This window comes from Bemisia tabaci, chromosome 1 (assembly GCF_918797505.1).
Source record: "Bemisia tabaci chromosome 1, PGI_BMITA_v3".
NCBI lineage: Eukaryota > Metazoa > Arthropoda > Insecta > Hemiptera > Aleyrodidae > Bemisia > Bemisia tabaci.
Genome location: NC_092793.1, coordinates 76365085 through 76391354, shown reverse-complemented (window position 1 = coordinate 76391354; position 26270 = coordinate 76365085). Strand labels below are relative to the sequence as shown.

At 40.0% G+C, this 26270-nt stretch overlaps 1 protein-coding gene across 1 annotated transcript in view; it reads left to right on the top strand.

The window, feature by feature from the left end:
- LOC109036377 (synaptogenesis protein syg-2) overlaps positions 1-26270 on the top strand; it is a 114002-nt gene that overhangs the window by 43625 nt on the left and 44107 nt on the right. Inside the window, exons 3-5 of the mRNA XM_072306192.1 lie at positions 20666-20818; positions 21838-22008; positions 24746-24899. Coding sequence (XP_072162293.1) covers positions 20666-20818; positions 21838-22008; positions 24746-24899 — 478 coding nt within the window. The remainder of the gene's footprint in view (positions 1-20665; positions 20819-21837; positions 22009-24745; positions 24900-26270) is intronic.

Sequence of the window (26270 nt, the reverse complement as noted above, 5' to 3'; positions counted from 1 at the left end):
TTTTTAGTGGATTCTACCGCTCGAATCCATTGCAGTACACTATTGGAAGGCTCGATTCTCCAAGGAGCCCGAGAGATACAAGTTGGAGGGCCCGCATCCCGAAGACTTGTATTAGCTTTTTTGGAGCCAAGAAAGAGCGCCAACGCGAAACGACAATCCCGATGTCGAGACTTGCCTGTTCTGAAAACGCCTTCAAATGCTGCGTGATACCTCACGCATTCCGGAGAGTTTGAATAGTTGTATCATTGCGCCTTACCATTGCGACAGAAGATGAAGCTTTGCTCGGTCATCCTGGTTTAGGTGTTGAGTATATTACTCTTTGAGAAACCCTACCTAAAAACTCCTCCTAGTTTTCACAAACCCATTCAGACGGCAAATCAAGAATCGTGTGCTTTTCTCTTCCGAATTCAAAAACGATGAATGTAAAGAAAGAAAGAAAATAAACTGTTTTGAGTAACTGTTTTTGAGTAAGAGCTTGATTTTCATCAATTCTAAGTAACCAAGTCAAAAAAAAAAAAAAAAAAAAAAAAAAAAAAAAAAAAAAATAGTACGCCAATCATCTTCAAAAGATCTGGTTCAGATCCTCTTTTATTTGTAACTTTTGTTGACTACTGGCTGACACTTGTCTACCTAGATAATCTTTTACGAGATTCAGTTGCGCAAAAAAGAGAACCCAAAAGCGCAGCTGCGCGCCGAAGAGGGGTAATTAGAGCACAACCTAAAAGCGCACGGTGACAAATGTTGGCGAATAATTGTTAAAAATAATGGCAACGTTGCTTACCTCTAAGTTAATACAAGCAACGAGAGCGTAGTTGAAGAAATTGAAGATAGTAGGTATCGGTTGATAGAAAGTTCCCAAATTTTACTTCTCCATAAAAAAAGTAAAATCTAGGAGCCTTCTCCCCCCTTGCCCGTTTTTTGTGCCAGTCGGCTGCGTCAAAAAAGTAAAAATCATTTCGATATTCATGGTGCCTCATTTCAATATTCATGGTAGTCAACGGCGTTGCAGCGGTAACTTCTGGAAAAGTCCAATGAAGCTTCGTGGCGGCGAACTTAAAGCCAACTCGTTTCAAATATTTTTCCAAGTCAATAGAGTTTAGGCGGTACAAGCAAAACACGTCCAACAAATAAGCTATTCGTCAGTCTCATTCTTGTCAAATTTTCAAACGTGCGGGCCTCTTAATTTGATATAAGGCCTTGTCCACACGAACGCGGTTCGCGGAACTCAGTTCGAGGAACTTGTTCCCGGAACAAGTTTTTTGCTGAGCTGAAACTTATTCCTCCAAAACCTGGAATTTCCCCCGTGCTCCGAGCTTCTAAATATGTTTCTTTTGATGTGAATTTGCTTGTTTTTGTTTTTCACGTCCTTTACATATGATCTTGACATTTATTTTTGTTACTTTGGCGGTCATAATAATCTATTATTTTGCAATAATTGTATAGTTTTATTGAAGTTCCGGTTCCAGTTCGGACGAACCCGTGTGGACAGCATGCCTCGTTTCAAGGAATAAGTTCCGGGAACTGAGCAAGTTCGAGGAATAAGTTCCGCGAACTGCGCTCGTGTGGACAAGGCCTCAGTTTCCGCTTGTAGTAATTTTAAATCAACGATAAAAGCGTAGATGTTTGGGTGAGATTGGTAGAAGCTCTGGTGAAAATGAGAGTGGAACGACTCAGCGGCATCAGTAGTGCGGATGTGATTTTCTAAGGGGGGAGCCGCCCATAATTCATAGGGGGAAACTTTCTCGGCCGCGGCCTTTGGCAAAGGCTGAGACAACATTGTCTGCGCTTGAGTTTATGGTTCTGAACGGTTCAAGTAAGAATGACATGGTCGCTGGCTACCTTCCTGAGGTCATCAAAACTCGAGGTCAATAAAAATCAACGAAGGAAACTTGACTCACTTCATGAGGTGAAGGTTGAAGTGAGTAAAATTGATATGCAATAGGTGAGCCCTCATTTTCGGTGGAAAAAGTCCTCTCATATAATAAATACACTCTGAGATGCATTTTGTGCTTAGCAGAAACATAAATGGTTCGACGGCGATACGGTGCGTTTTGCACACAAGAGTTTCTAAAAACACAGACAAGTTTGTTAAGTGGAAAAGTTCATTATATTTATTAATCAAAATTTCTTCTACATTTGAGGACCACTCTATTTGATTCTCTTCTGCCTCATTCCTTCCCACACCTGACTTGTACTATTGCAAATGATTTATCATTCACCTTTAAAATTTTCAAAATCTACTTTCAATTGAAAAGTCGACGTGTGCGGAAAACTCTATGACCATATTTTTCTCTTTCATTTTCTTAAGCAGTAAGTTCACTTCAAAACCGTTGGGTCTGTTTTTGAAAATCCAGAGCCAACGTAACATGCGAACATATATTTGTTCTGCGAATTAGATGTTTTGAATTGCTACAATTTTTCTGGTAAAAAGGCAAAGCCATGAATACTTTTGGCGGTAGGTCTCTTTTGTAAAGACAGTATCACGCAATCATAGTATGGGCTCTCAAAAGGACGTCACATGACCCTGAGAGATCGTCCGATCGACGATCTTTGACATAGCTCTACTTTGCTTATTTGATACCGGCGTGAGTTGATGTCATACATCAAAAGTGTTTTCTGCTCATCTAAAATCCTCGTATTGTGTCGGTTTCTTCAGTTTCCTCGAATTTGGTCCCGAGACAGGTTGTTCTTGCACTCAAAAGTTCGTAAAATTAATGAATAGAATAAGTTATACTAACCTCATCTTGCAAAATTGCTTCATCAATCTTCATTTGCCGCAGGTGGACTTCCGTCCACCAACTTGCTCCACAAGAAATAGTAATTCACCAAAATGAGTCATATTTGGTACGTAGGACTCTGGTGGTGTATCTGAAGCCTGAGAGCCAATAGATAATCGCTCCTTTTTATTCACCTATTTGTGTATTCAGCAAAAAACTGTCTTAATTTAAAAAAAAAAAAAAAAAAAAAAAAAAAAAAAAAAAAAAAAACAACAACAACAAAAAAAAAAGAAACCTCAGTTACTTTGAATAATTCAGAAATGGCAACTGAAGGAGAAGAAAAAATAGACTACAGCTAGATGGTTCAACAAGGATTCAAAAGAACATTTCAGAGAATAATTTTCAGCCATCCCTGATTAAATGAATAAATTATTCCTCCGTTCTGCCAGTCGGTGAAACCCCCTCTTTTGGCAAAGGAGACGTTGCATGTGTGAGGAATTTGCGATTTGACTGTTGATTCTTGTGTAAAAGGTCACGAGAAACACGATGGTGCCACTGGTTTTCTCTGAAATCATCTCCCAAGCTCAAAAAAAAGCACTCAAGTTGAGGCCAAAATGGAGGGAATATCCCATCCTACCCTGAGAGTCCAAGTCTAGATCAAGACCAACTTCCGATGCAAAAATAGGGAGCAAATACATTGACAGGGTTGCCACATTATTTGGGGACTCCAAAACTGAAATCACGGCAACCCAGTCAATGTATTTGCTCCCCATCTTCGCATGGAGAGTTTGTCTTGATGTAGAGGTGGACTCTCAGGATAGCGTGGGATATCCCCTCCATTTTGGCCTCAACCTGAGAGATTATTTTGAGCTTGGGAGTTGATTTCAGAGAAAATCAGTGGGACCATCGTGTTTCTCGCAAACTTTTACACAAGAATCAATAGTCAAATCGCAAATTCCTCACACATGCAACATCTCCAATATGAAGATGAGAAACAGGGAACCTCACGTAGAATCGATTGGTTAAAATACGTAAACGGGGTGAAACAGCGCTCCCAATTCATGAAAATTGCCTCCGATTCTTAATAAAGTATTCCTATGTCTCTCTAGCGCGCTACGTTTTACAATCATTACCTGGGGCAATGGGACACCGCGCGCAACTACTCTTTCTAATGAAAGTGATACCCGCGCGTGTATCTTAACGTTCTTTGTAACTTCGCGCCATCTCTCCCCTCCTCTCCCGTTGGACTCAACCTGTGTTCAAGGGGCGCAAGTTCTCTTTGAGGATGGGTTCATTTGGTGACGTCATCGATGGCCGTGGGCCCAACCGTAATGAGCGCGGATCTCAACGGAGCACTTCTCGGTTTTAACGATCCGATGCACCAGCTCGTTACGCGCCATATTCGAGCGCTGCCGTGCCAAGGAAAAACGCCGTATGAGCCTCCAGGCGTTGCCAAATCTCCTCTGGCAAATCACTTATTTTCAGGAAATTTTTGAATATTTTCCCGTCAATTGCTCAGATAATTTTGTTTATAATTTGATCTTAAGTGTCTGGAAATTTCAAGGAAAAATCTTCATAATTTTCCTCAAAATCAAACATTTTATCCAACGAAATTTGGCAACTCTCCAATGTTCATACGGCGTTCTTCCTTAGCACGGCAGAGTGTCTAGTCACTTGAGACGATAAAAAGTCGTTTCCAATACTCGCGGTTATTTCACAAGTCTCATAAATATAAGTTTATCACAGCCAGATCGGACCGTATCGCTAGGCTTGTTTCCGGTTTCCTTCACTTTCAGCCGCTTTCCAAAAGTTTTAGGTTTTACCCTTGAGTCTCTGCATGAAGGCAAGGGTGCCGCACAATGGATCGAGTATATCGAAGAGGTCGGATATAGAATTTTTGACAAAAACTGCAAACTTTGATGTGAATTTCGTCACATTTACGCGAGTAATAATTTCATATCTTGTGTCTTCTGATTTATTTTACAATAAATTGAATCCTACAATTCTACCATTTACTATTTTCATCTGTGGCCATATCAAAAGATTAGTGTTGGTTCATAAAATTCATTTCTATGTGATAATAATTAAATTTTTTGAGCCTTTTATATTTTAGCCCTGTGTAAACACAATCCCCAAAAGGGTTGATTCATAGTCCCAAAGGGTAGAAAGGGTGTTTGAATGAACAAGTCAAAGACAACATTCAAGATTATACAGCAGGATTCGGCAATTCACGTTACAGTAATGCTCACCTAATTTTTTACGTATTCCTACTTCTAGGGTCAAGTAAAAATGTCTAACGAAAGTGTATGTTACAACCTTATTTAAAAAGGAGTTTCTTATAGTTTTAAACCAAAAAGAAATAAGTATTAAAATACTTGTGTTAACAGAGAGCGAATCATATGAGTATACTAATCGAAAAACTGTTATCCTTCACACAGCATAAAAATGTTATTGTAATTAACTGAAAACATATGAAAATTATATTCCTCTATGAATTGGGAAATAATTCCTTCAATTGATTAATTCTTAGCTCATTTCTTATAAACTATCTTAAATAAATTTAACCATACTATATTACCATTCCCTTCTTTAAATATTGATACAGAATGCAGAATGATGCGTCTTAATAATAATATTTCATTAGTATAGTGCTAAAAGTCGTTTAAGAATTCCTCATAACTCTCTTCAGCGAGTAATAAGGGATGTCCCTCCATTAGGTTTGGGCGCTGGTAATGTGGGTTGTAATATGTTGAAGAACAATTGCAGTTATGGCACCCTTGATTTATAATTTTCTCAGTGGCGTCAATATCAAAGAATACATTATTGGATCCGTGATAACCTTTCTTTATAACACAGAACTTAAATGTTGTAAACACTCTTATATGCAACCCCTTGGTAGAACATTTGGTCAGATTGTCTCTACCCGTAATTCTTTCTAAAACTTCCAACATTTCTGCAGGAATTACATCTATTGGCAAATTATTCTTATCATGTTGGCGGTAAACGGACCTTTTGCGGGGAGTTATATGTTTTGATGGTGTTGTTTCAAGGGTGGAGTATAATTCTTGTTCTGATGGAATGACCTGTACGAGCCAGTTGCCGAATGTGTTTTGACTAACGGGCCTGAGTGGTAGGAAGGGCCTTTGAATAAAGGCTCCTGTCGCATCCTTCTCCTTTTTCGTGCCATATAATAGTCTGAATTGCTGGTTGCCATCACAATAAACCTTGTAGTCAAAGATAAACTTTCCATTTACAGTCAGCTTTTTTAGACTCTCCTCAGGCAACCATTTTTGAAATCGTTCTATGATGAGCCTAATTTTCTTTTTTTGGCTATAACATTTTCCGCCAACAACACAATGGTACGATGCTTTTTCAACATTGCTTGCCGTTGACCAAAAAAATTCGGCATCAGGGTATATAACATATTTAATAAAGAATTCAAATCTATCTCTACATTCAGTAAAAACCTCTATTTCAGATTCGTTTTGAATCGGCCATTCAATATCCGCGTAAATTTTAACATTTCTTGTAGCTGGTATAACTTCGTACAGGCCCTGAAAATTATCTGCGAAATTACGTGTTCTATCTTTAAGGAAAGCATAACAATCTTTATAGTTCCTGAAACTATACCATAGTACCTTCCTCGATTCATCGTACTGGAATGCCGTTAGAAAGGAATCATCATGTTGAAGGATGTGCTATAGTCCAGCTGCTTGGCTGACGTGATGTGTGTATCTGAAACAAGAAAGAGACAAATCTTAGATAATTTTTGTATTATACGAAGAAGTTTTTGCAAAATTGCAAAATCTCTATGCAGTTTTAGGCTTTCTATTGGATTAATTTTCTTGGTACCTTAAGATAAATCATGCCGGCAAAATTCGTTGTATCATTTGCTCCCCCTTTAATATACGAAGTTCTGTGAGATATCTATTTACATATTAATATACATGATGCCTCGCTTCTCTGCTATCCCCTGCGTATACATTTTCCCACAAATTTTGAACTTTCTAAAATATGTTTAGCGGCAACGTCAAACGAATCCATCATCTTACCTATTCTGAAATTGCCCACGAGAGGTCTGTTGCTGTGTTAGTGTCCTTGTCGTATGTAAGGCATGGTACTAATATTTGTGACGCAACCAGAAGCCCCAAATTCCAGAGGAGAGTCTGGATCGAGTAATAGCCTGCAGACCCAAACTCGGCATATGAGGATAATTTATTTTTCTTCACCAACGAGCATTCGTGCCCCGACAAAAATTTAGCCAAGCATAATAAACAGCCTTTCGAGGGATCCGGTAAAAATCTTATGACTGGTAAAACATTTTTTAAGGGTTCCACGACATCGATTAATGGGTATCGCTGCGGCGTTTCACATGCGGAGCAGGTACCACAATCGGGTATTTGGGATGAACCTCCGACAAACATGAGCATTATTTTTTGAATGCAGAATTGTTTTTGGGTAACTGCGAAGTATCCCAAAAGCAGGTTGTTACCGCGAACAACATCTGATGCCGAATAATGAAAGTCCTTCTCTTTAAAATCAATCTTGCTGCACATTCTATTATAGGAGAAATATTTATCTAGTAGTATGACGCATTTGGCTATTTGGCCTAACCTGCCACACCGTCCGCTTTCTTGGAGGAAGCAATATACGGAGGGAGGTGTATCAATATGCAATACACTTCTACAAGAAATGTTATCGATACCCAAGCTTAAGGCTGAAGTACCGAATAAAACAGCCACCTCACTATTGCGCCACATGGTGAGTCTCTCTTCTTTATCAGCGTCATTCGTTCTACTATGGATAAAAGTACTTCTTATTCCGCCTCGATTTGCATAATTCGATAATAATTCTATTCCTTTTCGATTCTCAAGAAATACGATAACGTGGTTATCATTTTGAAAAAAATGATTTAGCATTGCAACAATTAAATGTTCATCCTTAAGTAATTGGCGGAGGGATGGAGCGGCAGTCACATCATTAATTAGATGGACTTCAATTTTAATGTTTGGCCGCGGTGCTAGAAAACTTATCATACGCTCTATGTCAATTGACAGGATTCCTTCAATAAAGGTGAGGTCTACATCCGATAACGTCGCAGAGACAACAATAGTCTGTCTCTGCGGGTGATCGAGAATAAATCGCGGCGCCTCGAGCAATTTTCCCCGAAATTCTAAGCCCCACGTGGGCGTGCAATGGGCTTCTTCGAAAACGAAGCACACGTCCCTGTTGCAATTATGGATAAACACTTCAAAGGAATAAAGGAAATGCAACTTTTCCGGTGTGACCAAAAAAAATAATGAACTACCCGTACGCAACTCTTCATGTAAATTTGCGATAACTAATTCCGATAGAACAGTTTCTCTTAGGTTAATTACCCTAACTTTTTCCGATAATTTATTGAAAGTATCCACTAATAAAGCAATTAACGGAATAACAATTACAACGATCGATTGTCGGATCATAAATGGGACAACAAAAATTGCTGTTTTGCCGAATCCAGTCGGGAGCCTAACACATACGTTGTATCCTAAAAAAATATACGCGAGTTTAGGGCAGCAGCGCGCCGATTACATAGCCCTCCAATTTTTTGGTCATGTCGAGTTGCATGGCATGTCTCGATTGATTCCTCTGCATTTTTTAGGGGGTGAATTTGGGGGAAATATTCAATAAATTCCATCGCGTCAGGATTTTCCGCAAATTCAAAATGTGGTGTTTCGGGGAAAACATTTCCGAAAAATTGAAACTTTTTTTTCAATGTGACCAGAGGCGGAATCAGCAATTCGGCAACACCGGATTTTCTCCATTTAAATCTATGCTAATTGATCGATTCTTGTCGGAGCACTCGGATCCTCCAAGAATCGATATATTTTCTTAGTTTTAAATGGACGAAATCCGGTGTTGCCAAGTTTCTGGATCCGCCAATGAATTTGACCATTGATTTTGGTCAGTAGTATCTTTGCTAAGTATGACAACCATTGCACGTCAAAAAGGAGCCTCAATGAGTGATAATTGTCCGAATTTCGTCAAATTTTTTGCATTTACAGGTAATTTTTATCCCCCAAAAATCATTTTCCGGTCAAAATTTTTGAGAATACGTATCGAAAAAAGTGTATTACCTTTATAAGTTACTTTCGCCAGTACTCACTAATCACCAGAAAAAGTAAACACAAGTTTCTAAAATATTTCGAAGAGGGGGGCGGCGCCAAGATGTCATGAGAGCTCCACGCGGCGTCCGCGAACTGTCATCGAATTTATGATCAAGCGATTACGATAATTTTCTTCTGACCAACTGTAATATGCTTATTTAATATCTAAGCTCCTCCTATCCTTCCCAATGAAATAAATGAAATTAACTTTCAGAAAATTGTATTCCTTGCGTTGGCGTTTTCTTGGAATAATCATGTTTGCTTTGAAACTCCCTCCTCCGTCCATGTTCCTTCTTTGGTTCATCACGATGCAGTATCTAGCAGTAATCAGCCATCATAGAGACATCCCATCTTCTCTGATATCTTTTTTCTATTTCTTTGATATCTCGGTGAGACCTTTGACCCATTTCTTCACTCTTAGCTGCCGAATTTTCCGGAAAGTAGTCTACATGCGACATTAAAAAGTGGATTTTATAGTTCATATTACAACCCAGGTTTTTGTACTTTTGAAGCATAGTTTTGACAGTCGATTTTCAATTTGGGTCTTTTTTTATTACCAAGAACTATAACGGTATAAAAATGTAATAGCAGCAACACATAATAATAGCCTTTTACTTTTCATCTGCATAAACTTATCGGCAGTAAATATAAAATAAAGAAGAAGTAAAACTAACAAAGAAACCATTCTCATTGAAAACCGAATAATGATCAAACGGCAAATCAATAGCTGAAGTGAGCAACCATGTACCCCTGAAATGCCAGAAATTAAATTGAATGATTGAAACATCACTAAAAGAAAATCAATAATTTATTGTTCAAATAAAAACCGAAACAACAATGAAAATCTGGTACATAATACTGACAGCTTTGCATGGCACCGCCTGGTCGGACGCGGGGAGCTTCATGTTATCGGGCAAGCTTGCGTTCATCCCTACGGCTAGTCCCGCCTTTAGAGATTGATTTATCGGGGGCAAGTTTATCAATCATCTTAAATTGGGGCTTCGGAAACCTCCAATATGGAACCTAACTTTCAAACGATCTGCCAGCTAACTCAAAAAGAGAATTTAAGGGATGTTTACCTTTATAGGTGGGTGAATTCAAATAAGGGTCAAATTCCAGGTTTTATTACCTCCCAAAATTTTTTTGTGAATTTTTGGGCAAACCAAACTTTATTTTGTCTATCATTAGGTGTAGACTTAGGAAATATAGCTCGTCGAGCTTAATAGTTGGGCTTAAACCCGAATTTCCACCGTCAAGTGTATCACTTCCCAAAATGTGCTCTAATTTTGCCTGATTTCCCAAATTTTCGTCCCAGAGGTGACATATGATACTTTTAATTGAAAATTTAACACAATTGTCATAAAAGCATCGTCGAGCACTAAATTAAAGCATAATTGAAAACATGTATCCCTTTCATATCTTGCAGAACCAAAAAAATTAAGGAAAAATCATCCGTCATGAAAGATATCTGGAGCGTATTCTGCTTCTTTTAGACAGTTCCGTCTGTTTATCAAAATGCGCACTGTTTTCCTTTAACACGAGAAGAAGCTTTTATTTCTTGGAATATTCCAATACAAAATGGATCAAAAACACCGAATTTTAAAACTTCGAGTGGGCGTGTACCCACTGAAGTGGAGATAAAGCCAGGAAAAGTTTGAGGACTAACACCGGTCGATTTTTTTTTTTTTTTTTTTTTTTTGATTTTCCGAAGATTTGCCAATGGTTTTGGAGTAGACTTTTGGCGCTGATTCTGAAGAACACCTCCATTTAACTGTATCAGTGCGATTTATCCTGGGAAAGTTCGGAATTTTTCCGAAGAAATCGGAATTTTCCTTAAAAATCTAGCTTTTCCAGTAGAGTCAATTTTCCGGAAGAATCTATGCACGATGGAAAAAAACCCAGGAATTTTTCGATTTCGTAGCCTAAGATACATGAGAAACCCTACTGCACCCCTATTAAAATTTCCTTTCTTTTCCTAATACCAAGGTTCTCCGGTCCAGTTTCATTAAAATCAATTAGTTAGTCACCGAGATAGTGTTTTAAGCCACGGCCACCATCTTAGATTTTCGAATCTTGGAAATTTGACTAAAATTCGAGTTCCCTATTCAAAAATACCCGCGGGTACCAAGTTTCGCGTAAATCGCTTGATTAGGCGCTGAGGTAGCATTTTAGGCCATGTCCGCCATCTTGGATTTTTGAATTTTGAAGATTCGACTAAAAATTCAAGTTCCCCATTGAAAAATACTCTCAGATACCAAGTTTCACTTTAATCGACTGATTAGGTGCTAAGATAGCATTTTAGGCCACGTCTGCCATCTTGGATTTTCGAATTTTGAAAATTCGACTAAAAATTCAAGTTCCCCATTGAAAAATACCCCCGGGTACCAAGTTTCACTTTAATCGACTGATTAGGTGCTAAGATAGCATTTTAGGCCACGTCCGCCATCTTGGATTTTCGAAATTTGAAAATTCGACTAAAAATTCGAGTTTCCCATTTCAAAATACCCCCGGGTACCAAGTTTCGCGTAAATCGATTGATTAGGCGCTGAGATAGCATTTTAGGTTATGTCCGCCATCTTGGATTTTCGAATTTTGAAAATTCGACTAAAAATTCAAGTTTTCCATTGAAAAATACCCCCGTGTACCAAGTTTCACTTAAATCGGTCGAAAAGAGCGCCTACAGGGCTTAAACAAACAAGTCTCAGTTGATTAGGCGCTGCGATAGCATTTTAGGTCATGTCCGCCATCTTGGATTTTAGAATTTTCAAAATTCGACTAAAAATTCGAGTTTCCCGTTGAAAAATACCCCTGGGTACCAAGTTTCACTTAAATCGGTAGAAAAAAGCGCCTACAGGGCTTAAACAAGCAAGTCTCAGTTGTAACAGTTTTCCACTCTGTCCCACTAAACTGGGACATGGGACAGGATGGAAACATATGGGACAGGATGGAACGGGACAAGATGGAACGGGACAGGATGGAATAAGCTGTTTTTTAAGCTTATCTCTAACAGTAAAGACAATTTTGGTGTTTTTTTTCACGGAATATTTAGTAGCACATCCTAGAGGATCGGAATAAGAGAAAATTTTCCCTAACGCACACTTTGAAAGTATTTTACGAGCTGATATTAGTGTGTGTGTGTATGCTTGACGCCCTGTTAGTTATCGTGTATAGAATTCTGTTTGGCATCGTTAATGGCGTTAATCTTGCACAAAAATTTGCGAATTTCAGAATTTTTGCCATCTACGACGTGTGAACTATTCAATCAAAACAAAAAAAGTCGTTTTTGGAAAAACCTCAACGTTACGGCAATCATTTAGAGCTTATTACATTGTTGCCATGTCTCTCCTGACTGTTGCTGACTGTTGCTCGGGACAATGATTCTAGGGCGTGAAAAAGTTATCGATGGAGCAAAAAAGAAATCGACATATTTTTTTTCTCAAATTCAAAAGCATTACCTATCATCTCCGATAAAGTTTTCTTAAATAATCACCCTGGTTATGCTGCAACATCGATTTAAAGTCAAGAATCAGGCACGGGGGACACGCAAATTTGGGACAAATACAGGCAATTTGCACATTCAAAGTTCTCCTAAATTTTTATTTCAGTCGAAATAAAGTGGGAAATAGCATGTAATAGTCAACAATAGTGTGGAAAATGAGAAAAAAATTTGATTTGCCCATGTTCCTCAGATTATGACTATTAAAACAGCTCGGGACACCATATTAGACGCTTATTTGAACTCACCCAGGTATCCGGGCACAAGCAAACACAGAAACCCTAAACCAAAAGAGAACTAAGCAATAACATTTAGATACTGAAGGAGGAGGAGCACTAACGAAGATCGAGGCTAAGCAGGATACAATTCCCAGTCTTGGTCAACGAGTCTACCTTACGAACAAAAAACAGCTAGAACCTATAGTGTTCAATGGTTACCTTGGTTTTGGGGTTTCAAAGGATCTGTCTTCAATGCTTAACACGCGAGTGTCCACCAAGGAGCCCTGTGTGCCAAGCTCCCCAGAGCCCCTCTATGACTTCGCGTTGTTGCCTTCCTAATATATTCCGTAATTCCTTTGGCTTTCCAACGTTGCGAATGATTAAGGCTGGAGAAGAAGGCTGAAAGCAGTATATATAATGTACCTACATTTTGAGATTTTATAGTTTCTACATGGATCATCGATCTGAGTCAGTTAGTTAATTTTTTACGACGGTCAGCAACTAGGCTATTTTCGTCGGAGACAAGGAATTTACCTTAAATCTTTAAATTTCACACACCTTTTTTAATGGAGAAATATATATTTTAATTTTGAGTGCTTAAATTCGTACCGTGTCCATCAGTGGTCCATATTGTTGGTTCATTCAACCGACACATATCAATCGGAAGTAACGAAAGACATGATAATTTTTAAGCGTATGGTATCTTTGACACACCCATGGACGCGACTTTAACGCTTTTGTGACCTAAGCATGTAACATATCGAAAGTTGGAAGGATTCGGAAGATAGGCGTTTTGACGACGATTGTGAGTGGTCCATATTGATGGTTGATTGAACCGCCACATATCAATCGGAAGTAACGAAAGACATGATAATTTTTAAGCGTATGGTATCTTTGACGCAACCATGGACGCGACTCCAACGCTTTTGTGACCTAAGCATGTAACTAATCGAAAGTTGGAAGGATTCGGAAGATAGGCGTTCTGACGACGATTGTGATTCAACATCGGGTTGATCCATACGGACATTAATTGAATGCAAGTAGCTGTCCACCTCAACCCCCGCCAAACGCTCGCACTGCCATGCTAAGGAAGAACGCCGTATGAACATTCGAGAGTTGCAAAATTTCCCCAGATTAAACACCTATTTTGGAGGAAAGTTTAGAATTTTTTCCCTCAAAATTTTCAGATGATTCCGATAAATTGCGGATAGAATTGTCTGAAAAATTAGAAGGAAAATAGTAGCAACTTCCCAAAAAAATTCTTATTTAATATAAGCAAATTTGGCAACGCCTGAAGGTTCATACGGCGTTCTTCCTTAGCACGGCAGCGTATCTCGCTTGATAATTAAGCGGTCTCTAATTGCACCACCGGCAAGGGTCATTTCCCCGTCGGGTCCAGCATGTTCTCCGCTCTGCTAAGCAACAACCTCGTGAATAAAATGGAAATCCTGCGTGTAAATACGCGGTTCAGTCTGTTCTTACGAGCACCAGAGATTACGCTCCAGAGTCATCGGGTCGCTCCTCTCACGAAAGGACTTAGCTACATTTCTATGGGAGCCGTGGGAAGCCTGCAGTTGTAATGGGCTACAGGGCTCATGTCATCTTGAAAACGTCAAAGGAGCGACTAAGTGATCTGCTTTTGTTCCTTGTGCCAGCGCTGGCGCTTACGAGTCGGTGATCAATACTCCCCAACCAAGGCAAAACGCCGTATGAACATTGTCAAATACCATCTAATTAAGTATTTATCCAGGGAGAGGGCTTTCATTTTGGATTTACATTTTGGATTAAATTGCAAACAATATTGTTCGATGAATAGGAAGAAAAATCTTTTCATTTCTCCTACTAAATTCGTATTTTATCGATGGCAACGCCTTTTGCCCTAGCATGGCACAGAATGTTTTACACTGGGTCTCGGGTCATTTTCTCAAAGGCAGCGGGGTCTGCCGGGCGGCCTCTCGTAATAATCCGATGAACGGGGGATCAGGCTCAGTTTAATCGGATTTCAGGTCAAAAACAGATTTTCCATTTTGGGGAAATCTTGCGAGACTGAGGTTGCGATCCCTTCCCGTCGAAGCGCGTCACCGCTACACTGCCGTGCTAAAGAAAAGCGCCGCATGATCCATCAGGCGTTGCCTAACCTTCGAAAAATCACGAATTTTGAAAAAATGTGTGAATATTTTTCCTCCGATTTTTCAGAGGATTTCCTTCGTAACTTGATGTTAAAAGTCTGAAAATTTCAAGGAAAAATATTCATAGCTTGCATCAAAAATGAATATTTTCTGAGAAGAAGTTTCGCAAAATTTGAATACTCTTGAGGCGTTTTTACTTATTGGCAATACTGCCCTGCCAAGGAAAGTCGCCTTCAGCCTTCATCCGAATATATGCAGACTCATGGACCAGTCTCTTGTCCATCATTACGCTTCACTTGTTCATATTTCAATTTTCGATATAATTTTGGCACGAAATTGTTCCTGCAATTGCGTGGAGCAAGAATTAAAATTTAAAATTTTAAAATAATCTACGATACACAACAAAATCGCGTTTTGATTATTTTAGATTGCAGGCAAAAAATAATAGATTCGCCCCAACACCAAATTTCAACCATTATAATGTTTATTCTCCAGGGGCGTAGCTAGGAAATTTTTCCGGGGGGGGGGGGGGGCATGGGACCACCTCTCGTGGTGAAGAGAGCGGGGGTGGGTGGGTGAGGAATGGAGGATCCCGTTTTTCTGGGGGGGCCACGAGATTTCGGGGGGGGGCAGCCCCCCCCCCAGGACCCCCCTAGTTACGCCTATGTCTCCCTATTTTTGCATAGAGAGTTTGTCTCGACATACACAAGGATGGATTCTCAGGGTGGTGTGGGATATCTCCGTCATTACGGCGTCAACTTTGAGAGCTTTTTCTGAGTTTCGGAGTTGATCTCAAAGAAAACCAGCGGCACTAACGTGTTTCTCGCTAAATTTTACGTACAAAAAAGTACATATATCGCACTCGCACATTCCTGACACATACAAGAGCTTTATTGACCCGTTTGGTATTTTGCAGTTTTGTGTCAGATATTGTTGCGCTTAAGTGCATTTCTCCGTGTTGTTCTCCCTCCCATTTCCCTGGTCATAAGACAGGAGCTGGATTTTGAGTGCGATTGAATTTGCAGAGAGCTGGCAAAGAAACGAGGTCGGTGGGCGATTTGAAACAAATTATAAGCTAATGGAGTCCCAGCCGCGTCAGTCGGGGACCGCTCGCTTCATATTTTTATTCGTCGCGCGGTCCGCGATTTCAGAGCGTTCCTTATCTCCCGGATTCGCCGGACAGGGGGGAGGGGGAGGGATGGTGAGGATCCCGTTTTTATGGGGGCGATGAATCATCCCGAGGGACTCGGATGCCCGGCGCGCGATCGCTTCTCCCAGCGTTGCCAACACGCCGCACGAGCAAAGAGAATCCTTGTTCTGGGCTACATTTTGCAGGGTGTCTACAACAAGTCCGGAATTTTCGGAATGCACGGAAATAGTACTGACTTTTTAGGGGCGGCCCGGAAGTACTGAAAAAGTGCGGGAATCCCGCAAGAAGGTCCGGTATGTTTGCATCTTTCTGTCATTTTTGTCGCAATTTGAGCGGAAAGTTCAAATTTTTGAAAATTTTCGAGTTCTACAATCAGAGGTACTGAAAAAGTACTGAATATTTACCCTGGTAAAAATTGACAATAGAATCTGTGTTCCAAAATACCATAGACCTACAGCCGGCTGCAAGATTTCCAATAGCTTCTATATCCGGCTACACAATTTCTTATAGCCTTTTACAGCCGATGGCGATTTAACAACAGCCAGGCGATAAAGTGTATGCTAAACGTCACTAATTACGGATGCTAGGACTTGGTGAGTTTTTGGACTACTGCTCTCTTTTTGGGCCGTAGTACCTTGATTTATTTTGCGAGGAAAGCTCCGTACTTTTGATGGATGCCTACCATTCCTAATATATCAGAGCGCCTTCAGTTTCGTATGATACTGTGCAATACCTCTGGTGTGAAATAGTTGCATGCTGCGGCGCGGCAGGCGAGCAGTCAGCGCGGAACGCGCATTGGCGCCTACAAACCTAACAGGGATACTTCACGCGTTGCGCAATGCGTGAAGTATCCCTGTTAGGTTTGTAGGCGCCAGTGCGTCGCCGCTCCGCTTTGTGTTAGGACTCTAATATTTAATCTGGCGGAGTCAGCGTTATTCAACTCATGATTTTGAAATGTTTGCACATCCTGTATGGATTATTCTCGTTTTAATTGACGAAAAAAAATATGTATTAAAGGAAAATATAATGTGTGTTTTGTAAATATTAAGGTGGTTCCGTATCAAACTTATAATGATTTCCAAAGCACACGAATTTCTACACAATTTCATATAGCCTTTTATAATCGATGGCGAAAAAGCAACAGCCAGGCAATAGAATTTAAAGCCCGGCGATAGGAACTATAGTCCGGCTGTATAATTTTTTATCGCTTCGTATAGCCCGGCCGTCGGCCGTATGATTTTCTCCGCATTCTACAGCCAGCTATATGATTTTCTGTAGCCTTCTTTAGCCGGCTATAAGAATTCCTGTGGTATTTTGAAACACAGCTCATATCGCCAATTTTCACCAGGGTAATGTTAAGGAGGTACTGAATTTCTTGGGAATGTACTGAAAACGTACTGTAAAGGTAACGATTTTTGGTCAGCCTGTTTTAGTAGACACCCTGTTTTGCAATGAGCCATCGCCCTATCCACCAAAGCACCTATCTGCTCAGGGAAACAATAAACGCATTTGTTGGTTCTATGGTTAGCCAGGAATAGTGGTTTTTATTTGAAAATGGAGTTCAATTGCAGCTCTGAATCAAGGCCGATTCCGCCATCTTGTTCGGTTCACTGAAAAAAAAACTACGACTCCTGCAACCCGAGATTTTTTTGGGCGCATGGCAAAAAAAAATATATTTTTTTGCGTCTCACGATTTTGGACCTTACGGTCACTCCTATTTTTCAAAAAAAAAAAAGAACCATTCCATTAAAGTAGTTATTGATTCCAAGATTTTGGACGGAAAATGAGCAACCGAGAACTACAAGGATGAGAATGAAGTCCAATACCATGGACGCAGTCCTGCATCACTGAATGTTCGCTCCGAATAATATACTTTGGAATTCTAGAGGTTTGAAGTATTCCAATTCACCATTAATATAGGTACACAAGAAGGTGTTCTCGTTGAAGAAACTTCAAAACTTCGGAGATTTTACTCGTGAGTAGGCAACACTACTTTAACCATAGCTATGAATTTCACCCTCCGCCCCGCTCTCTGGTATTGGCCGCGTCTTTGTAAGCGCGTAGATTTGGTTATTAAAAACCGTTCAGCCGACCGACTTTTGCACTGCCACTGCAAAATGTTGCCAATTGCTTCGACCGTTGTTGCCGAGTAGGCTTCATAAAAGGCATTTCTCATTTCGAATCATTATACTGCTAACTCAGCCTCTTTTTATGTACATAGAGAAAGTATGCATTGTGCCATCGCGAGGGTGTGGTAGAGCTGTAAGGGCGACAAAACCAGGTCTCGTATTACCTAAAGCGCTAACATGATTCAGATTCATGTATGAATAAGAGAAAATACATATGACAGTAAATAAATTTAAGTCATTTCATGCCAAGAGGTCTAACCTCGTGCGGCAAAAGTAGTAAAACATAGACATTTTTTTTATCAATAACAAAAAAGATCGTATCAGGCGGTAGGCACCACTTCCTAATTAACTTAGTCTTATATTTCATTAATTTAATTTAGTGACAATATAATAAGAGAAAATACATATGACAGTAAATAAATTGAAGCCATTTCAACAAACTTGCCAAGAGGTCTAACCTCGTGCGGCAAAAGTAGTAAAACGTAGGCATTTTTTTTATCAATAACAAGAAAGATCGTATCAGACGATAGGCACCACTTCCTAATTAACTTAGTCTTATATTTAATTAATTTAATTTAGTGACAATATAGAGAGAAAAAGAAAAAAGAAAAAAAGTAAAAATGACCCTAATTAATGCCATTTCAGGAATGAAGGCATAGAAAATCGGGACATATAATTTAAAGAAAATACAGGGATGGTGTAGCACGAGTTTCTCCCACAGGAAGGTGGAAGCAACTTGTTTTTCGTTTAAGAAACATTTCTGAGCCACTCTCTGAGAGGACTGGGTGGATTCAACTTACCCTCTGTGATCAACCTACTTCTGAAAGCTTCTGGCAGTAGGTCAAACACCAAAGGCAAGTTGTAGGTAATATTTTTCTCAGACATGAGTGCTAGTCGAATGGTAGGTTGAATTACTCGTCTTTCACTTGATCCACTGACCCCGACCCTTGCACTTGCTAATGGACCACTAGACAAGGTACGAATTTCAGCATTCTGATACATGATTTCGTAACTAAAATTTCACGTAGAATACGACGCGCACAACGAAAATTACCGAATTCAACTCCTTCCAAAGATATTTAACGATTCTTGATACGTGAATTCCAAACCACCCGCTCATGAAAACTCAATTCTCTACGTGATTCACATCGCGCGCTGAATGTTATTATGACAGTCTTTGCTGTATAAAAATCTGGCAACCTCAATCTTGACGCTTTGGCTCAGCTATAGCAAATTGCTTACCTATAGATTGAACAACACATGGTGGAAAATGAACATTGCTCGATTGAGAAGCTTTCTGAAACCGTTGTAGTGAGCGATTTGACTCACGTAGAGCTTTGAGTTTCTTGAGAGCGGGCAGTTCAAATTCCTCGTAACCAATGTGAAATAAAAACGATAATATCTTCGTTAGGAGTTAGTTTTAGTGATTTTCGTTGCGCGAATCGTGTTTTACGTGAAATTCTGGTTAAGAAACATGTATCAGATTGCTTAAATTCGTACCTTGTCTAGTGGTCCATTGTAAGTTGTTGGGTTTCTCCGTTGGGAGTAGTTTTAAGAGTCCCTTAAAGTACAGTTGTTTAAAAGTTGGAACATTTAGGAGGCAGGAAAGTTTCTCAGACGGGCAGCGCCTAGGCAGATTCAAGGAAGTCTAGGAAAAACTAAAAACGGAGGCACCGATTTCCCAGTGGCTCCAATAATGGCGACTAATGTTACCAACGTTCCTCGTTCAGCAGGAGTCATTTGCGAGACTGTTCTCTTCCCTTTCGGCACGGTAACTTCGGGTGGACAATGAACAGTTACACACCCTGTTTCATCTGAAGTGTAAATATCTTGTCCTGCAAATTTATACTTTGCTCTCCTGGAAGCAAGATACTCATAAACAATTTGTACTTTCGCTTCATCAATGCTTGTCGCACGACTCCAACTCACACTTCCTGGGGTGTGGAATGATAATAATTTGTTTTGTGTAAAGCCCCATAAAGGACTTCAGGCAATCTTTGCCCGCTGCCTTGTGAGTTTTTCAGCTCTCAGGAACTCGAACATGATTGGCTTGAGAGAATTCAAAAGCTACCTTCCTCGAACATTTGTCGAACCTTAATGTATGTTTGACGCACACTTGAATCGTGTAATCTGCAAGCAGTTACTCCTGTGTTGGTTTGGAAATTTGATGATGAGGGCGGGTTACTGTATTTACCTCCATCAATGAAGAGGATCTTGGCTTCCGATATCGAATGAACGTAGTGCGTGGAGTTCCTGTTGCCTTTGCGACTCCTTTTGCACTAGCATCAGCTGGACATTTTGTAACCGCTGCTTTCAGTTTATCGGCTCCGCATGATTAGTAGTTCGTTTTCTATGGCGTGCCATATTTACTGAAAAATAGGAATTGGAAGATTTTAGCTTAGCTTTTTAGCTCGCAGGCTTCATTACTTATCGTATATCATTTATTTAACGATTGGTGTGTCCAGTGAACCCAGATCTACCTTCCCATACTTTTAGTGAACGCATCAGTAGCGTGTTACGCTCTTCGCGACCGCACAATCTGTTGTTAATATGCTCTTCGCGACCGCACAATCCGTTGTTGATTACCGTAGTACCATTCTCGCATCACTCTCGCACAGAACATACCTTTTTTTTTCTCGGTGTATGTCGATAACAAAATAGTTTTGCGTGTTGACAGCTCCTCCAACATCGATCACGATGCTGAACCACGTGGACAACTCCAAGTTGGAGGTGAAGGAGAAGCAGGAGGTGTCTCTTGAGTGCATCACCAGTGGCTCCAAACCGGCAACCGTCATCGCCTGGTACCGCGGCAAGGACCAACTCAAGCTAGGTACGTTACCGGTCGTCAGTTATGCTGCCTTCAGTCTTTCCAGCGATGATGATTAAACACAGTTTATTGAAATAAAAAGAAAAGCTTTTTTTAATCGTCATTAGCTTAGACTAAGACCGTATCTCCGTTTTCGACGCTGTAGACTTCCAGTCCATTGGCGGATCCAACAATTTGGCAACATCGGATTTTTTCCATTTAAACCTATGGAAATGTATCGATTATTGGAGGGGCCAGATGCTCCAACAAAAATCTATTATTTAACGTAGGTTTAAATGGAGGAAATTCGGTAATGCCAATTTGCTATATCCGCCTCTGTTCCAGTCATACTTCATTCTTTCCCTGGAAACCTATTCTACGAAACTTCTAGAAAATTTCCTTGATTTTTCTTCTCAGTCAGTAAAATATCCTGCATAAATTCAAGCCATGAAGTTGACTTGTTCCATCTCGAAAAAATAGACCAGTGGTGAAGATATTAGAATACCGCAATGGGGATACGTGCAGATGTTGCACTTCAGCCTCCGACATATAGTATGGTATAATTCATTCAAACGTCATCAATAATCGATTAATTTGGCACGAATAACGACAAAACTATGTATTTGTTTATGATGAAAACATCGAGCTTGGATACATAGTTATTACCTAGCCACAAGTGATGACCTCACCATGATTCTTCATAAAATCGAAATGAATCAAATCAATAACAATAACCAAACCTGTTTCTTTGTCAGCAAAGGGGAATAAATCGATGTACATCGTTTTCCTGTGACGTACACTGACACAAATTTTGGAGTGAAATTCTGTGTAGCGTCCAAAAGCTCTACGAGCGTTATGAACGCAACGCGGAGCGGAATTTTCTCTTTTTGTGGAGTGTCAATACGCTTTTATGGCAGTACTTTCACTTCGTATGCTTATCATTGGGGTTTTGAATGCTATATAGATTCCGTCACCGAATTTCCATATTCAATTTTTAACAGTGTAACACTAATGGCGTCCGTATGGACTTTGTTGGGTTGCAGACAAGAAGGAGGAGAAGATTGTGAGTGATAAGAAGAGGCGCTCGGCGTGGAGTCGAATCGTTTTAAGTCCGAGTGCAGAAGACGACGGCGTGACGTATTCTTGCGAAGCGCAGCACGAGGCTTTGCCGCCCGACCAAAGACTTCGAGCCTCTGTTCAGCTAAGTGTTTTGTGTGAGTCAAACAACACTATTTCTTCCTAGGACATCAAGGATCTGCCACGAAAAAAATAAAAATTGATCGCGAAGGCTCGATGGTTGAACCACTTGAAATTGTTCACTGTTCGACGGGAAATTTTGATGATTAAACGTGTATGTTTCAGCTCGGTGCTCCCATTTCCCGGAACTATTTTTTTTTTTTTTTTTTTTTTTTTTTTTTTTTTTTTTGTTGCTGGTTTAGTGGCTTATATTCCGTTGGAACCTACAGCCATCGATAGACAGTATTTATTGTCCTTAGACATCATGGGATTTAGGCACATCCATGCTCCAGGCTTTCAAATTTTCAGGATTAAGGCCGAGTGGAATCTGTTTCTGCAGATCCACTCGTCAGTTCCATGAAAATTTGTCGCCACCACCGGATTCGAACCGGACCTATTGGCCTAGAGTCAGACGCGCTGACCACTAGGCCAACTGGCCGGCCCGAACTATTTCTGAATTCCGGGACTTTGGAGATTTTCCTGAATTTTTCCCGGAACTATCTCTGAATTCCGGAACTTTTTAGATTTTCCTGGATTCTTCCCGGAACTTTCCCGGGACTTTTGGAAAAATCTAAAGGGAATCCCGGAAATTTTGACGGTCATGGAGTGGGAGAAATTGGAACAAAAAAGTTCCGAATCCTGGAACTTTTGACGGACATGGCATGGGAGCACTGGCACAGCACTGGTTTCACCATTGGGTGGCTCTCAAGGCAAACCATATACAATTTCAGCATGTTCCATTATACAAAAACTTTCATGGAACCAAAGTAACGCGCCAGACTCCAGGTTAATGGAGCCGGATTCTGTGATAATAGAATTATTCTACTACGAAATCTCTTTGTCTCATTTGTGGTGTTGGCTCAAAGGCTACGTGACGTCACAGCCGGAGGTAGGAACGACGTGATCCGACCTTGTTTTTCAAACCGCCAGCAACCCTGCGTCACACCCACTCCATTAAAATTATGTATAAAAAACAAGCAAATTCTAAGTCTTCCTACCAATTTGTTCCGTAATTTTTTGCTGCGTGACAGTTTACGATCAAACTTTTCGAATTGGGCTATTTCTTTGAACGGGTACCTTCGGAGAAAGTCATCCTCTAATTTTTCAAACTTGGCTAAACAGTGCCTAGTGGCATTCTCTTAGAACGTCATGTGAGGTGTCGATTCTTCGGTTTTTCGAGGCGTAGATTCCGAATTTTAAGTCAGATATTTCAATAATCCCAGAGAAACGGCAATAATTCAACATAGCAATCACTTTGACCGCGATCTTGAATGGAAAATGTTGCTTGGGCTTATTTATGCAGAGTGATCTGTTATCTTCGTCATCTGGACCACGCATCTCATCGTAACTTCGAATCTGCTTTAAAAAAAGGTCCAAATAGTTTCATTCTCAAGTTTGCTGAAAAGTTTTTGTGTGAGGAATGAGCGAAAGTTTTACTGTATTAGAATGAAGAGGAACAAAAAATAAAGTATGAAAGTGAAACAATGACAAATTCTTAATCTTAATTTTAGTGAGGGGATCAGCCCTCATGATATTTTATCACGATATACATATGCACAATGTGACCTTATTTTTTGAGAAACCATAGTTAAGACTGTGAACGAGAGAATTATCGATATTAATCGTAATGGTACTATTTTTTGCCGTAATTTTGACTTTTCGAGACAGACGCGCATGTTTTTGTCGGCGTTTTTTTTAGTCTCGCCCAAACACTAATTTTTTTCTTCAATATGGGAAAATAGGCAATTCTTACTTTTGTCTCGATCCGGCTCAAGATGCTGGCTCTAAGGAGGGAGCGAGCCCTCTCCAGGCTAGGGACCTCCCCACTCTTGGAGAACTCTGTAAAATATTGATAAAATAAAAATTAATCTTCATGATATTTAAAATCTTATAAAATAGTGAAAACAATAAGCAAGAGATACAAATATTGACTGGAATAACTATGAGCAAACTATATCGTCCCATAAAATAACTCAAGTCTATAAATTCAACCAAAAGTATTTTGCAGAGAACAATAAGACTATGTGAATAATGATGAGGCTTACACTGAGAAAAAAAAATTCGGTCATATGATCCTTATGATTCGGTGTTCAATATCGGTCGGCCGTATTGTTCGGTTAATATGTATAACCGCATTCTCGGTTTTTGCTGAAATTTGTGAAAATAAATATAGATTTATATTAATTAATTCCGAAAAGCACACCGCATAAAATTTAAAAATGTGGATTGCTAACTTAATGGAAATATAATTTCATATGGATAAAAATTAATCACTAATAAAGAAAATAGGCAATTCTTACTTTTGTCTCGATCTGGCTCAAGTTGCTGGCTCTAAGGAGGGAGCGAGCCCTCTCCAGGCTAGGGACCTCCCCACTCTTGGAGATAATTTAATTAAACAAACGGAAAATGCCTGTTGATTCCACTCAACAGGGTATCCTGTTGAGTCAACAGGAAGTCTCTTCGAGCCAAAGAGAAAACCAATCAACAGGACTCGTCCTGTCAAATCCAAGGACCAATTTTTCTCAGTGTACCTCGCAGCAAAAATATATACCTGTTTTACTTAAAGTGGACTGGCTGGTCGTAAAGTACCGGAGTCCCCCGAACAGCTCTCAGCCTCGTCCAAAGAAGAGCAGTGGAGACGCGCTGATTTCAATTTTTGTCATATTTTCATGTAGTAAAACTTTTTGTTGGAGCAAGCTACCTTTTGTTCAACAGATCCTCCGAGCGTGCCTTTCATTGAGGGTTACATGAAAGGAGAGTCCGTCCTCCGGGGTCAAACGGTGGAACTTACTTGCCGATCCAAGAGTGGCAACCCTCCGGCGCAACTCGTATGGTACAAGAACGGAGAACAAGTCAGCATGGAGTACAGGTAAACTTGGACTTCAGAAACTATTGGTAATGCATCTACTCTTTCGACGCTCATCATCAGCGAATAAATGGACTGCATTTTGCAATTTGGAACTATAAATTCTGGCTCCTCTGGAAAAAGACTTATGTACGTAGGGAAACTAGTGGCACATACGTTGTTATTAAACCGGACTTGAATTTATAGTTCCAAAAAGACTTTCGTTACTCATCCTGTTCAGAGTTAACATCGCCCTCCGATGCGTCGTCTTGATTGTCCCGTCTTTTTGTCATTGGAAAACAATCCTGCAGAAATGCAGCCGTTGATACGAGGTTTTCCAAATGCCGACCAAAGAAAAGGTACCACACAATAGCCACGACATGCGAGCAAGGACACGCTGTCCTAGCCCCCATTGAGGCATGTGCAGTAGCTGCCAACAACAGCTTTGAACGAAGAATTGGCTGCGTCGATTAAGATGAAAATGTTATAGACTCTGTTGGATTTTTGCCGTGACACTTGTTTTGCTTTCACAAATATGGAGCTCTGGAGGGTTAAGTTTAGCGCACTGAAGTTTGGCATAAAGTCGTATTTGCCAATAAAGAAACTGGTTATCACTAGCTTCATTGAAGTGGTCCCGAGTATAATTTTTTGCCAATTTAAGCTGATTCGGCTCGGCAAAAAATTTCATAATTTCGGGGCTCCACGCTGGGGTCTGCTCAAAATGACCAGAAATTCATGACTTGAAACTGGCTGGTTCGCCGAGTCAAGCTCCCTTCCTCCACAATCCCTTGGATGATGTTAGGTGTGTTTAGATGTTGAAGCATTTCTACAGCAACCTGCGGATCTCGTCATCATCACCACTGAAACGTTTGAAAAATACATGAACCGCGGCAGCAATTTTGACGTCATCATAAAGGCGAGGTACTCCAAACGCCGGGATTCGGGTCTTATTTAAGTATTTGAATCGTCTAAGGGAGCTGTTCGCGCTTTTAATGACCGACCTCAACTTCGTGCACAATCGACTCGGATTTGCTTCGTATGCTTTACCTGTATGGTTTCGTATGTTGTGCTTTACCTTCATGTACCTTTATTGCTTGTGGGTGTCGAAACTTCAAACCCTCAACCCGGTTTCACTTTACTAGGACCTGAAGAGTGCCATTAGACGAATGACATTAATTTTTTTTTTTTTTTTTTTTATTTTTTTTTATTCGTACAATAAAATAATCTAGTACAAAGAAATGCTTATAGACAAATTAAATTGTCTTTTTAAGCTAATTATAACTTTAAGTGATAACTTAATATTATATACATTCAAATTTTACGTAACAAAAAATATATATAGATTGATTTTAACTATGTTAAGTAAGAAAAGTATAGCCTCTGATAGTGAGGAGA